The 16,463-nt window shown below is 41.7% G+C and overlaps 1 protein-coding gene across 1 annotated transcript in view; it reads left to right on the forward strand.

The window, feature by feature from the left end:
• si:dkey-82f1.1 (DENN domain-containing protein 2A) overlaps positions 1–16,463 on the forward strand; it is a 41,591-nt gene that overhangs the window by 5,439 nt on the left and 19,689 nt on the right. Inside the window, 1 exon segment of the mRNA XM_040133147.1 lies at positions 15,733–15,819. Coding sequence (XP_039989081.1) covers positions 15,733–15,819 — 87 coding nt within the window.

The following is a 16,463-nucleotide window of genomic DNA, read 5'->3' on the forward strand; positions in this document are numbered from 1 at the left end:
TTCGTCTGCTTTTTAAAGGAAAACAAAGTATAGATGGATTGTTTGGTGACCATTTGGTCTAAGTGCACACTAAAACCATCACATTCTAGACCGGCCCATTGAGGGGGAGAGAGAGAAAAGAGAGGAGAGGATAAGTGAGATGAGCATTCTTCGCTGTGAACAAAGGCACCTCTTCAGTCCCGGTATTGTTATGAGGAGGCAAGCAGGGGTGGAAACCTCCCCAGGGAGGACATAGGAGTTCAGCTTCAGGTGGCTCCAAAAAGTCAGCTTTCCAGTGATTAAGAATAACATTTTGTTGCAGATTCCAGTCCAAACATTATTGACACTGTGACAATAATGAGACTGGTTTGAATTGTGTTACATGGTACCTGAAATCCTGCAACTCATACAGGTCTCAGTAGCTTCATGAATGACAAAACCGACGTCTTAATGGATCTAATATAGTGATTCAACTTGAGGCCACGACGTTAGAGTTTTCTATTTAACCAGCTACTGCCTTTGGACCATAAAAATACTCTGATGCACAGAAAGTGATCTATTTTTAATTTCCAGCAGCAGCAACAGCGGGATGTTTGGAATATATAGACAAATTAGACAATTAGCACTAGCAACAATAGCCACATTAGCTAAACAGACAGAGAAAACAGCACTACATGCAGAATCAGTCTTTATCAACAGATGAATGAATGAAAGAGACATCACAGGACTGGCCCCCACTGTTTGATTGCCAAGTGATTAGAGGAAAAAGCTGTAAAGAGCACATTGGCCACTAATTAACAAAGACACAACCAAAATATAAAAAGGTGAATTTGGTAAATTCCTGTTAAAATGTAACTTACTGTAAAAAGTTGATATGTTCCAGGAGAAATAAATAGAGTAATGATTCAAATACTTTACCTTAAGTCTGTTAAATTCACTATGTGGAGTTTAATTGTAAACAAACACAACTTTGTTCATATTTCTCTACAGAATTGACCCTTAAGGCCTAAGACACCATCTTGAATGCATTTCCTACCTCATAAACGTTTGCAAATGTTTTTTTTAATATTTGGAAATATTATGAAGCTTGCAAGACCAACGTCATGTTCTCTGAAGTGGTATATTGTTACCTTACTGCCACCAAATGGCAATATGTGGAATTGCAGCAAACAGGGTTGACTTTTACAGTACTTTTCTGGACTCTTTCCTTTGATAAAAGCCAGTTTTATTTACCAACGTATTTAGTAAGTTAATTTACAGGCCTGACTAGCAACTAACATGATGTTTTCCAGCTGAGATAGGAATGTCCACTGCATTACTGGCCTCTGCAATCAGAAAAAATATGTAATTTGTTACACCTGTGTTTGTGGAATGCATATAAAGTATGTCTTCAATGCATGTTGGTAGAACTCGTGATACAAACAATAAACAGTCCTTTTCATCAAAATATTGCTCTACAGTGCCACTAGTGGTCAAAAGCTCCGAAAGGCCCCTTTAAATTTGATACATATCCCGGCATCTGTCTATGTGTGTCGTGAATCAACCATAGCTCTTCATGAGAGATTGATGAGAAATGCTCTGTCGCATGTCATACAATGGTGCAACAGGAATGGCTGCACAGGAATGGCTGCTATATCTTCTAAGCACTGCCCCTTAAGAGATGGTTATCAATCAGCCACCGTAATTCATCTCAGCAGCTTCCCCAGGCCTTTCAGTTCAGCCTGTTTTAGGGTAATTGTTAACTCCAAGAACAAGATCTGTTGAAACATTTGATTTAATCTGCTTGATTGAAATAGCAGCTGAAGTTTTTCTTTGATTTTGGAACAACTCTCTATAGTGCCTCTTAAACTCAGTTTTATTTTCATATTGGCATAAATGAACAGCTTCGGCAGGTCAACAGAAGTTTTACTGAGCACAAATCAACATTCCTCCTCTCTGTCTCCTGTTTCTTTCTGCCCTGGCGTTGTAATTGCTTAACTCGGTAGGTTTGAGAGTTTATTGAATTGAGACTGGCTGACTCTCCGGCCGGCGCTGTGGAGAGGTTTATAGAGTTGGAGATAAAGAGGCCGGGACTGACTGTCTGCTAGTCAGCAAGGTTGGAATGACTGGGCTGCAATCTTGAAAAGGGGCTCTGGTGTGGAGCCATTGTGTGTGTGTGTGTGTGTGTGTGTGTGTGTGTGTGTGTGTGTGTGGGGGGTTCTAGTGTTACTATCACACACACAGAGGTCTGTCAGATTCGGTCAGTTGTTTACATTCTGAGTCAGGGGCAGAGGCTAACTGTCTGCATGACTGCTGTGCAAGACAATGTGCCCTGTGGAGAAAAAGTAGGTATTTGTGTCCTTATATTCATCACTCAGAATGTTCAAGCTCTCAGTGCCTCAGTCTTCCTCTCTCAGTGATTCATTTCTCTCTCAGACACACACTCATTCATTCTCCAGGTATTTTTCTCTAATTGCACATTCCCCCCTGTTTCAGAGAATCATTTTTTTTTTTTCTCCTTCACACCAAAATATTGACATACTCATATTCATGGCATTCTCACTCAACCAAACCATCTTCTCAGTCTCTGTGACTCATGATTTCTTCCATTCACACTACATAAACACACCCTCATATCAACACATGCAAAACATGAGGTCTTAAATCCACTCAACGGATGTTAGAAGGTTTCATTGGTATGCATCAACTTGCTTTTTAAGGAGGAAAAAAAGAAAACTCTTGAAAACTCAAACACCAGATGTTTTGTATCATGACAAGTCTGTCATTTGTCACAACTGATTCAGCTTGTTATTTTTTTTTGTTGGAAGCATGCTGAAGCAGAGAAATCAATTTTAATGATTGGTATGAATCACTAGAGTGCAAATTAATCCAGGAAAACAGTGTAGTGTGTAGTGTCCCGTTCACACTACTGGCTGAATTTACAAGAAAGTTAACTATTAGATGCCTTAAATTTGGACACATACACTTTCTACAAACTTGTACTTTAGGTGTATGTTTGTGAATGTATTTATTTGCATATCAATGAGTGTGTATACAGTATTTAGCCTGTGAATGTATATGTAAAGTAGTCTGCATATATGTTATTGTGATCATGTGAAAACATGATAACTTTAGTGATTTTTCATGGTTTAACTTTCTCAGTGGGTTGATAACAAACGGTCTGTGCAGTCTTGCATGGTCTGTTTTTGAATACGTGTGTGTGTGTTAGCAGATGTAACCAGTGACATCTGTCTTCTCCATTCTTTTCTGCTCAGAAAAGTGACAGCAGGGCTTTATGAGATTACAGCCCGTCCACCCCTCCTCTTACAGGAACTGGCTTTTGACAGGTACTCTGCAGGGCGGCCTGCAACTCAGAGACCCCACTGAGCCATCTCCTGCCGTCCCCGAGCTGCTGTTGTTACCACGGTGACACGCTCTGAAAAAATGTGTCCTGTGGTGACGGTGAAAGAATTCCTCGTTTCAAAGATATGGCGGGGGGTATTGTCTGCGATGTTGGTAGATGGCCATGGGTTTAGACATGATCAAAAACATCCCTAATCCCCTCCTCACATACACACACATACATACATGCATGCATGGATAATGCCTACCATCACACTCGATACTGGAGGCATTTATCCAGTTGGCAGCTAGCCATGTGTTTTTCATTAGATGCATCCTTAACCCAAAAATACACGTACATATGCAAACTGAAAATAACAACAGACTCAGAGCTGACCAGTGTGCACCTGCCCATATTCATATGCTTTCCGAAAATAGAACTATATTAACTGGTGATCCCAACACAACAACTATTTTGTAATATACACTCAAGCCTCAAGCGTTAAACATGAAAGTTGACAGAGCATCTTAATGCAGACCGGTTAGCCTACTGTTTTTGGATGATATTCCATGTTGGTTGTTGAGCTATGATGCGCATACTGCTGTTTGCAAAGTTTACAGTTTACTTTGTGGTCATCCGTTTAACAAAATGCAGCCACACCGACGTCTTCTTTGACATGGTGTCAATTAGTTTGCAGCCGACTCCAAGTAAACATTCAGTCAATGCTCAGTAGCAGTCTCCGGGGGTTTTACAGGTAGTCTGTCTTTCCCATCGCCAAAAATAATGGATTAATACTGGAAGGCTGTTGAGGTAGCACTTTTCCCCTTATGAAAGTAACACCAACGATTGTCCGACCAATGAGAATTTGGTTGGACGAGAGCATATGGACCAACAACTTGACTACTCAACCGGGAGACTACATCCCTCGAATGTGAATCTCTAGCAGGTTTCAGCCTGGAGAGAGGGGCAAAAACAAAGTCAGCTACATTTTGATCACACAGTGTTAGATGTGGGCCTGGAGGATCATCCGATGCTGATGACGACCATCCAGTACCCCAGTGCAGCCAGCTTGGTGTGGCTTTGCAGCTTGTGCCCACATTGTATGGCGATGGCATCCATCTACACACACAAACTCCAGAACACACAGAAATACATGTAAACTCAAACACAGACATGGAAAATATAGACCAGAACATGCACAGACACATGGGTACAAACACATGCCCGCACACACCCTTGAACATTCACTGACATACTGTATTTTCACGCGAACATACATTTACCATTTGTTTAACATCCCCAGCTTGGAAAAAGAACTTATATGTGGGGAAGGCCGCTGTCTTAAAAGGAATGTGTCCATCAGTGTTCAAAATGTAACTCTAATGTGGCTGTACAGCTCGTTGATTTAGGATCCATGTTAGGTGAGCATTCCAAGCAAAATTGGAAAAGGTTACCACATGCTTTGTTAGTTTGGTTATGTGCAGCTCATCTGTGTAATATTTGAGATGGAAAAACTGTAAGACCAATGATTTTCGAATCATTTAAGGAGTTCCAATCTTCTTCGCTTCTCTTCTCTTCTCTTCTCTTCTCTTCTCTTCTCTTCTCTTCTCTTTCTCTCAGAGCCATCACTGAGAATGATAAGAATGTTGTTTACCTGTCAATTTAGGGATCCAGTCTATAATGAGAATTAAAACAATGTCTGGAGGTTCATCCAAGTGTAACAACTTAATGAGTAGATACTGCAGACACACTGCAGACACAGAGGCGCTTTGATCATACCAAATCATATTTAAACACTGTCTTGTTAAATTCTAGACCTTGGAAAGTAGTAATTTTCTATTTGTCTGTCTCCAGTGTAATGATGGATACATTAATCTTATCTTTATTATACTGCTATATACTGTAAAATAAAGATACTATGTAAGAATGCAAAAAACGAGCAGGATGACGACGTAGTTGAGAACTGTTGCAGAATCGCTGTTACAACTACTTTCAATGTAAAGTAGCTAAAACGAGCCTGAAAAGGTGTGAAATGTTACTAGATGGCATAATACGCTAATTAGCATATTCATTACATCATCGTATTTGCAGTCTTTCTTTCAGCCCTTTATCTATTTGCTTCCATCTTCTCTCTGTGATCACATATACAGTAATTTAATACAGCCGAATTCCCAATACAGCTGTTCTCATTTAAATGTTTTTCTGTTTGTGCTGTCAGACAACGGAACAAGTATGAAATAGTGACTGAACGGGCTGCGTCCCGTTAAGACTAAATGTTAAACAGCAGTCACTTCCGAGCCATTTCCAAGCTGCTGCTCTGCACTGCTATAATCCTGATTTAAAACCATGAAGTCATGTGACAAAATCAACACACATGAGTCAAAGACAACAGCTGTTGTCACTAGATATGTTGGTAGGTGCTTTTTTTGAAAAAAAATCACAAAAGGGGTCTGAAAAGATGGTAAATTTATTGACAAAGGTGCTAATTTGCTAACACTGGCAGTAATCAGCCCCCTGATAACGTAATAACATAATTGAAACTCATTTTGAAAGAGCAACAGCCAATGGGGAAACTCTGACGCTCGGCCAACTGACCAATGGTGTAACCTCGTCACACAGTCAGATGGCATTCGGCCGACCAATGGAGTAACTTCATCACTCACTCAGTAAGTCAGTCAGTCAATCAGTCGGTTGGTTGGTCAGTAAGTGACAGACATTCACATTTATAGTGTTGGCGCCACTGTTGCGGTCCAGCCAAAAAAAAATTAGATGGTTCGCACAACCTGCCCACTCATTGTTTCTTACACTTTAGTCTTCACTAACTGCCTAAAAAAAGCATATTTGCTATGTGCTGAATACAGTTTGTCCTGAGATGATAATAGAAACATACATCTTTAGATCAGTTTAGTTTGGCTTGCTGCAGCTCTGCTAAACACCCCTCTCCATTTCACTCAGTTTTTTGTCCACTGGCGGTCTTGGCCCAGGCTCACAGTTGTCAGTCACGGGATGTGTGGAGGTCAAAAGCATCAGTTCTTACTCTGACTCTGGAGTTTATACTCCGGAAGAGCACTTTCCCAAGCTCTCGCCTTGTTCGGCTCCTGCGAGGATCGGCGGGTGAATTATAAAAATCTGTTTCCATGCAGGCATGCAGCGGAGCAGGGGAGCAGGGGAGCAGGGATGGGATGGGGGAGCTCTGGTGGGAATTCTCCAGTGGAACCCTTAAAATGTGAGGGGGGGGCAGGAAAGAGAAGGAGAGAAAAGGATTTTGGCATTGGAGCTCAGCTCAGAGACTACGGCTTTGAGGAGAAATTTGATCTGGGGCCCAGAGAATAATGTTAGTGTGCTAAGGAAGCCAGGTTATTGTTGAAAGGATCTGTAGGTCCACTCACTGCTGCACATTCACTATAGCTGAGCCTGTTTTAGAGAGGAAAGGTTTTGCCATTATACTCAGGAATCCCATGTTGTGTGTCAGCACAATGTAATATCAATACTGCTCTCTGTAGGGAGCAGTATTATCCCTGTGAATGATGAAGTATTCAATGACACTTCCTCACATGTCTGTAAGATTCAGGCCCTTTGGGTGTTGTTAACAGCAGAGACAGTAATTGTCTGAGGTGTAAAGACATGCCTTGTTTGTCTCCTGTGTTTAAGGGAAGGGTAGACGACAGATGACGCATATGTCCTGGCATATTACCTGTAGCTGTTTATAAATTACCTCTCCACTGAAATTCATCACCTCCTGCCAAAAAAAGCTAATGGTCAGGAAGAGCTTCATGCCTTCTTTTGTTTGGCAAGCTTTACTGTCAATGGCCTTATTTACTCTGTCAGTTGTGATTTATGCTTGCTGCAACAACAGTGCACCAACTGCAGGTGCATCTACACCAAGGTCTTGTCTCTTACTGCTGGATCAGCCCATGGTGTGCTCTAATTTGTCTTTGGAAGGAAGGGTGCTGAATACAGAATTTTTTAAAGGGTTAGCAAACTTTTCAGGTTTATAATAGCTTTACTGTCCAACATAAATAGAAATTTATCTTTGACGCAGCTCAGAAAAAAAGTAAGAGGCTCACAATACATATAAAAAATCAAGACTCACGCTTACAGCTCTGTGAAGCTGTGCTTTGGCGCAGCAGTGCTTTGAGCTAAATGCATTAAATAAATAATGTAAGCATGTTAAAATGCTTAAAATAATAATGCTAATGCTAATTTTTAACAGGCACATTGTTTAAAGGTCACCATCTTAGTTTGGCATGCTAACAATTTCTAATTTGCACTGGTGTGCTAGATGAAAAGGATAACCAAAGTTATTACAATTTATCCTGAGGGTAATGAATGTCTGTACCAAATATAATCACAATCCATCCAAAGCTGTTGAGACATTTCACTCAAAACCACAAATGTCAACTTCATGGTGGCACTACAGGAAAAGTCAGGGATCAACAAAGTCATTAGGATGCATCAACCGCAAACCATGAATGTCTATCCAAAAAATTTGTGCCAGACTATCAAGATAAGTAAAAACTTGCACTTGCTGTTGGTGCAAGAGGAAAAGTCAGAGGATCACAAAAGTCACTAGAATATATCCTCAAGGGAAATTGGAAATCTGTAGAACATTTCACAGCAATCCATCCAATATTTGTAGAGATATTTCAGTCTGGCCTAAAGAGGTGGAACAACTGAGCAATTGACCAAGTGATCAACTGAGCGAGAGACATTGCCATCCCTAGAGCTATGCCGCTAGAATGGCTAGAAACATTATAGATAGAAACAATAGAATATGGCTGTGCAAGAAGTAGCAGTGTTTTAAAGTATGTAGAAATACACAAAGATATCTATGTATCTTAAACAAAAGAGGCTGGAATAAGTGAAAACAATTCCTGTATCTTATCTCAAGTTTTAATTCAGGTCTAAAGTTCTGTTATGTTTCAAACAAACTAGTTTGTACAACATGTCACCCAGCCATATTTAAAGTCATTAGTGTTTGTATGTGTTCTGAACAGCCACACTAAAAGGCACAGTGAATAGCCTGATGTCATACAGATGGGAAAAGTCAGTTTCTTTCAGTCAGTCTCTTCGACTGTACAACCGAAAAGTGTCAGAAGTAGTTATGTGGCAAAAGGAAAAGGAGAATCTAAGAGAGAAGTTTTAACCCTTGCATAGTTTCTCACCACCGCACACCTGGCCAATCACTGTGTGAAGTCCATGTGACTGTCGGATTAATCCAACAAGTACTTTTGTTTAAAGCATACTAAGGCCTTTAGCAACACCAAATTCTTCGAGGTTGGCTGAAGATGGAGTGGTGTTTCAGCTACAAATGTACCAAATGTGGATTTTGGATTTGACAGAGGCAGTGTTGGATGGGGTTATGTAGGCCAAAGTGAGAGCTGTTTAAAAGCGGGTTCCTGAGAGGAGTTGGCATGGACCCCTGGTCTGTGGAGCCAGCAGGGTAATTGGGAGCAGACTGGGGATGAGTCAGGAGCCCTGCTGATGGGAGCTTTCTGTTGTTGGGGGTGGGGTGGGGTGGGGGGGCTGACATATCTTTGGGAGGGAGTAGATGGACAGATGCTCCACCTCTGCAAGAAGATGAAACATGACACCCTTTACCAGATGGGGGGATAGAGAGGGATTTGTCTGCAATGCCTTCAAGACAGATTCATCCTCCTCTTCCTCCACTTTTTTGCTCGTCTCATTGGGATGATCCTTTCTTTTTCTCTAGTAGTGCAGCTTCTCTTCATTGAGCTAGTGGGGTCTCTTTGTATTGGTTGATGATAGGTAAAAGCATTTGTTAATATGGAAGAATTCATTTATAATCTAATTTTCCACCAGGTCAGTCCAGGTTTTTGTTTGTTTTTTTCTGTTTAAACTTCTCTGGGCTTAAAATCTTTTTAAATTATCCACTTAATTTTCACCTCTTATCAGGCCAAAAGTGTCAAAGGCTACAAACTTGTATTTCCAGAAGTGCTTGTCAAACTGAATACTTAAGTGCACCATTAGCCTGGTCATTTGTAAAATCTGACTTTTATCTGGTCTTCTAAGGTTTTGCTGAGTTTGTCTGGGGTTTTCGCTACATTTGTTGCTATTTTGACATTGTGGTAGTCAGAGTCGTCACATTTATCAACAATGAACTCGAGTACTGTATGGAGTGAATTCGGAAGCAAGAAAGCTTGCTGTGCAAAAGCCTGATGACTTCATTCCAGGGGACACAGGAGGTCAGTCTTACCCCTGCTTCCTGCAAGTCACATCCCACTTCCTGTCTGTTTGCGTGCACAAGCATAAACAAGAAAATAGCTATTCATTTCATGCATAAGAAGCCTCCTAAATGGTGTGTCCCTTGGTTGTACTGTGCACCATAATTACATCCACAGTGGCTTTCTCTGTGGCCCCAATTATAGTTAAAGTTTGTTTATACATTTTCTGAGGTAATATTTTGGCCCATTCTTCCAACTCCCAGCGGGACAGTCTGTAGACACCCAGGCCGTCAGGAGTCTCAGTTATAAATGACAACACAATAACAAGATATGTGTGGTGTGAGAAATACAACAATGGGAACTTTTGTTATATGTAGAGTGGATTGATAAGCAAAAAACCATGCAGGGAGAAATTAATTGTTTGTGGTATCCCCCTTCCTGTATTCCTGTCTGGACCTGTGGCTATCCCAGTTTCAATGCTGTCTCACGTCCATCCTCTCCTAACAGTAGACGGAGCAGGGGGAGAAGTGTAGGGGTTGGAGGACACAGCACAGCAGGGCAGGAGGACTATCAATGGGTCTGGACAGGACACTTGGCAGCAGGATGGCTTGTACACGCACTGCGTGCGTGCGTGCGTGCGTGCGTGCATGCGTGCGCGTGTGTGTGTGTGTGTTTGTGTGCGTGCTTGTCTTTTGCCCCTAAAGGACAACTGATAGGCATCTTTACATCATACAATGCAGTTCCCTGTGGTCTGTGGTTGGATATAGAACAGAAAGATAAGGAAAGCCCACTGATAGCAAAGTAATGTGTGCAATAGAATGAGAAAACAGGGAGATTAAGAGATGAAGATGAGAGAGAAGTAAGCATGGCATGCAGGCAAAATTGTTAAATTCAGTGAGAGTGCAGATTCCAGGCTTGTAAAACACTATCTGGCTGTCAGTCACACGCATGGGCAGATACACACACAGATACAGGCACACATAGTCATAGAGTTGGCCTGTTTGGCTCATGTCCAAGGCCTTGCTATGAAATCAGCTTGGGAAAGCAGCAGGGGCCCTGAACAGGACACAGAAACAGAAACAGAGAGAGAAAAAGAGAGAGGGGGACTGCTGAGCCCAGATAAAATTCCATTGTTTATTTGCCCAACCCTCTCCTTCCCTCCTCCTCTCCATACATCCCTTCCTTTACCATCAACCTTTCCTTTCCTACTTCACTGGGAACCGGGCAAAACCCTTCCAAAGCCTACAAGGTCAAGGCACCATGTCAGTCAGTGTTAAATCCCCATATTACTCAAACCAAACACTTGATGTCAGATCTGGCAACCCTGCAGTGCTGGAAACAAATATGTTGTACATGAATAATCTGTGCTCCACATCTGCAGAGCATAAGACATGGTAAAATTCAGTATGAAAGAGAAAGAGGGGCTAAGGATTAAAAACCAGTACCCCTCCATCCTTGCTTCCTGTCCTTCACGTCCTCCTCCATCGTACTTTTCTCCTCGCAACTCCTAGGCTGAATGGGAATGAAAGAGAGAATGAAAGGGAGGAATAAAAGAGTGAAGGGACTTGGAGGAAAAAAACAGGCAAGTTTGCCATTCCAGAAAGAGCTGGCTAAGTGTACAGTAGTGCATTAAATTGATTACAGGCAAGGTTTTGGCACATGCTATAGGGAGCAACATCTTGTAGGGGAGAGGGTCCTCAACTCAGCCTGGGTGCAGAAAGAAGAGAAAAAAACAGAAGAAAATAATTCCCATTTTGAGCTATCATGTTCTCTCCTTGTCCGATTTTTACGTAAAAACCTCAGTCATAAGGAGGACAAGTGGTTTAGGGGCTGCCACTTTTTGGTTGCTTTATTTATTTGACTCCATGTCCAGATAACTGTGAAATGCAGCATGGGCTGTTAGCGACTTTGCCCTTTTTAGGTATTTAAAAATGACAGAGAGTAAAAGAGAGCAGTCTGGGGAAGAACAAGCGAGGGATGGTGATGTCATAATGTTAGCCGTTTCTGCAGAGCTGGACAGAGGGATGGAGGGGCAGAGGGATAGAGGGGAGGATGAAATCTTTATGAGAAGCAGCTGTTGGGGAGAGGCAGGCAGGCAGGCCGCCAGAGCACTATAGCAGCAGCCAGCCAACAGCTCACTGACAACAACCCAGAGGCCTGATAAAGCTAGCCACAAAACACTGATAGCACCACCTGCATACAGTGTGATAAAGCTAATTAAACTACAAGGGCAAAACTTTCGTCTGATTATCACCACACCTTTACACTAAAAGATAATATTTGGAGCTGGACAAGGAGCTCAACTCCAGTGTTGTCCAGGCTGATTTTTGGAGCTACCTTTGTCAACCTAACATCGTGTGGGTTCAGTATGAGAAAAAAAAATTAGGCCAAGAGTCATCTCTTAAAAGCTTGTGTTTTCAGCGTGCTGGCTAACATACTGCACACAAGTGTGCCAAGTCTTTGTGAATCCAGGATTCCTTTACCATTATATGACTAGACCAAGGTCAAATAGTATTTAGTTTACACAGGGTGCCAGATGTGTGGCATTTGAGGTCAATGTAGTGATGTGTAGTGTGGAGAAAGGTCCAACTGCACACCTGATTTTTGAGGACCATGGGTCTGTGAGCCAATGGTAACAGAGTATAGAGTCCCCAGGCATGTGCTTTGACAGTTAAACTAATCATTATCATTCCAACGCAAATGGCTCTCTAGACAGAAATGAGTATCATTTGCAAATATTTCTTGTAATTTCAAATCGTACTCTTTAGCTTTACGGTAACTTTTCTATTTTTTCCGTGCGAGGGTCATGGCTCTACTGATAGCATTGACTGTCAACTGGGTTGTTTGTTCATCTGTCCATCTCTTCATCAGTTATCCCAACAGTGTGGTTCAGAGTGAATGATGGAATTGTCATGAAAACTGGCAAAAAGATTCATGGTCCCTTGTGGATGAATATTAATGCATTGATGAATAACTGACAAAGCCACTATGCCTAAAGCTAGCTTTATGCTTTATCAGAAGTGCTTGTCAGAAGGCCAAATAGATTCACAAACTTACTCCCGCCACACCTTTCTTGTTAGTGCATGTTTATAAGAATCTGTCCTTTGCCAGATACCCAGTGTCCATCCGCTGATAGAAATCTCCTATGGGGTTTGTTATGCAACTGATGCTTTGCTCTGAAGCCCTGCCTCTGAAACAGACAGCTGCTATCGCTATCTAGTAAAGGCTTTAAGGCATTTAGGATTGTGTGCTGTTCCAGACTGGAGGTTATCCTTTGTGAAATGTATATTCGTGTAATGGTTTTTGTCTGAAGGTCATTAGGTAATTAAGCTAAAACTGGCAATAGGGTCAAGAGGTGATTCTGGGAATAGAAGGTTAAAAAAAAAAAAAAATTAAAAGGTTTAAATATCTCTTTAATATCAAACAAAATTATTGTGAGTCATCTCCATTCATACTTTCTGCTGCCATCTTCTCCACCTAGCACTAATCCACACAGCTGCTGATTAACAGTACCACTTCCTGTGCCGTAGCATGCACGGCCTGTCACACCTCACAGGGCTAAGGCTGAAGGGGGCGGGGCAGGTAGAGGTCTTTTGGGTCGCCGTTTCCCATGATGTTTTTATTGGCGTCAGCAGATGGCTTCCCCGAGCCTCTGTATTGTTATGGTGGCCATCTTGCTCTGGGGGTTTGGGTTAACACTAGTTGCCAATAGCTGTAGGAGACAAAAGCCTTCACTCCTGAAAAGAGTTTCTTCAGTTAAAACCGGCAATGCTGTCAGATTTACTGCTTTTACAAGATGTGAAGACAATACTGCTTGTCAGGTTCAGGCGAGTGCTGGGAAGCCTGGTCTTTCATTTATGAGTCAAGTTTGAGATATGTTCAAGTCCACTAAGTCAGAATTGTGTGAAAATACCAAATGACCTTTTAAGATATTACTCAGTACTTTCTGTTTCGGCCTTTGGGCTCTAAACAGTGAAGTGGGACGGCCTAAAAGCCTGCACTGTTTTCGCAGCGCAACAGTATACTTATATTATTCCTTGCAATATCCACTTTCCTCTTTAGTTTTGACAACCCCTGTCTCCCCAACCCCCCTCTCCTCTTCGATTTGCTCCCATCTTTCCTCTCCCCCTTGTGATATGCAACACCCTTCCCAACCCAGAAAAAAATTAAAATTTAACACAAGGAGGCTCTATACAGTCTTTATAGTCCCCCTCGCCCACCCCCCTTTCCATGCAGGATTTCTTCATTTCTGTTTTGGTTTTTAGTAAGGAGAAAAGAATCAAGAGGGAGAGGAAAGAAAAAAATCAGTTGATGTTTCCCCTCAAACATGTGACCTCTGCTTGGCTCACAGCTGAAAATAATTTGGGCCTACGAGCCAGTAGATGGCTGACGCAAACCTTCTTCCTCCTCCTTTCACCTCTCTCTGGGGGGCTAGGCCTTGGACTGATTTGGGGGGGGGTAAAGACAAAGCAATGGAGGGCTGTAAGTTGAGCTGTGAGCAAAACTGGAGGCTAAAAGATGATATATTGTACTTTTAGTCTACCTCTTGACAGATGGGACCGCAACTTTTCCATAGTGTTGTTTTGTTCTTTTATTTGTGAAGTGAGAAACGTACAAGCCTAGATTCATTTCAAAACACTGGACCCAGAAGGCCAATTATGTTGTTAGCTCAGGGAAGAGTTGAGCTATTTGGCTGCAGTTTTTTTTTTTTTACATAATCTAACGAAATTGTGGCTTCTTTGACTTGCCTCACTGCCAGTTGGGACAACAATTTGTGGAATTTGGCTCACATTCCCTACATAGTTGGGGGGCAAGGGAGAAAAAGTTTCAGGGTTAGCTAATGCTGGTTTATAGTTAGAGGGATAGAGGGGGGTTTGGGCCATGCAGTGCTCAGGAAATGTTTAACGGCCTACCAATACCCTAAAGTATCCCAGCACATCTGGTAGAAGTCACTCATAAACACACATCCATGTTGGTCTGGAGTATGAAGTGTTTGGCTGGATGTGTAAGTCTATGTAGGTTTGTTTTTATATAATGTTTTGCGTGTGAGTATGTAGCCAGGTGGCAAAGCATGTATTAGTGTCTCTGTGAATTTACTTAAGAACAAATGTGTGAAGACTTGCCAACAAGGGTTAGCCCTGACTTATCCTACTCTCTTATGTTAACCACATCTGTGCCAAGCAGAGGCCAGGCCCCTCTGTTCCATGCCAGCCCTCAACCAGGATTCAACCAAGTCATGAGCACTGTGCAACACCAGCTCTAATTTGATGTTACATACGGATGGTCTTACTACGCTCCAAATGGATCTGGTTTCATTGTACCCTGACAAATAGACCAAATAATAATTTCAAACTAGCCAAGCATGCCCCCTCACACTTGCCTTGGCAGTACTTGTCTTCAATAAAGAACAGAGGGAAATGTGTAGTGCTGAAAAACACACGACATATAAGGAGTTATTTTCTGGAATGAAAGGAGAGTTTGCAGAGAGGATCTTAAGTGCAAAAACAAAATGTGTGTGCAGTCTTGAAATGACTCCAGAAATATGTTCCGGCAAGCACAAAAAGACAAGACACTGAGTGATAACCTAAAAAAGTTTAACTTAGTGCCCTTCTCTGGCTTCCAGCTGCCACTAATGTTTTCCTAATGGAGTTTGATTATATTACGAGCTTTTAGTATTTTCCATAGGTTTTCCATAATCCCACATTGGTGCTGGAACCTAATGTGTGTTTATGCCTGTTGGCTAGCTGTTGTTACAACTTTGTTTTCATCCATATCCTCCAATTACTAGTCAAGTGGGGAATGGCATTCTGGGGGGATGCCATGCAACCTGTGAGGTCTGCTTCTCTGCTGCTTGGTTCAAAAACTAGTTTTGCTAGGAACAGAAATGAGAGGTTTGAGCTATTTGGTAGTTTGGTAGTGCATTCACACACTAGACTTAGAAGTTTCCCTAAGAGAGTCCTGGGGAAGCAGCTGTTCTTTTGACCCATCCCTCATTTGTCTGTCTGTATGTCTGCCTATTTTTGTGTATCGTCTCCATATATTTAGTAAAAAACATAGAAGCTGGAATATATTCAACTGTCTAAATTTATGCTCTGTAACACTTATACATGCCTTTCTTTGCCACTGCATGACTTCTAAGCTCAAATATAAGTCTGTTTTGCCCTTGCATTCACATGTGTTTCAACAATTTTTTAATCCACACAGTGCATTCTTACAGACTGTCTCTTTCTTTGTGTGACTATGCAGGATGCCAGCTGCTAACACCATGACCGGTGGGAGGGCCCTGCTGCTCTGTACAAACACTGACAACTGTATCTACCAATCAGTCAACAGGTAGGTGCCTCAAAAGCCAATTTATTGATTGACTGTTTTTGTAGTATAGTATTTTGGAGTAATGATTCACTTCTAACTTATCAGTGCTTGTCAGTGCCACACATCCCACTGTCCTCTTCAGCAAGGGACTTGTAGCAACCATTTTATATGTAGCATTTTTTAATATGTAGCATTTTTAGACCTTAATCTGTCATTACCAAATAAATCATGCTCCTTCATCTTCACAGATGAGACCATGTTCAAGGCGTCTCCTTCAGGCCACTGGTATTGCTTGTAATAGCAATACCTGTGGCCATACCAGTGTGTTCCTTAAAAATAATTCTAAAAATCCTATAAGTGTTGCTTTTTTGGTAAAGCTTTGGCGCTGTTTGTACTGGAAGAAGAGCAGTAACAGCTCCTCCTCATTTGTTCTGTAGACAACTGGCCCTTGTGCCAGAAAGCAACTCAGCAATTTCCTATGAAATTAGATCTGCTAGTCAACTGCACAATGTAAAACACAGTTATAGAGGCCAGTAGTAAAGTAACAATCCTACCAGATATTTGATTCCCTATTTAAACATTTGCAGCACTTGGAAGAAATTATCTGTACGAATAACTAACAACTGTGTTAAAAATGTCAAAAGCAAGTCTGTATGTATATAATA

Source organism: Xiphias gladius, chromosome 8 (genome assembly GCF_016859285.1).
Source record: "Xiphias gladius isolate SHS-SW01 ecotype Sanya breed wild chromosome 8, ASM1685928v1, whole genome shotgun sequence".
Lineage (NCBI taxonomy): Eukaryota > Metazoa > Chordata > Actinopteri > Istiophoriformes > Xiphiidae > Xiphias > Xiphias gladius.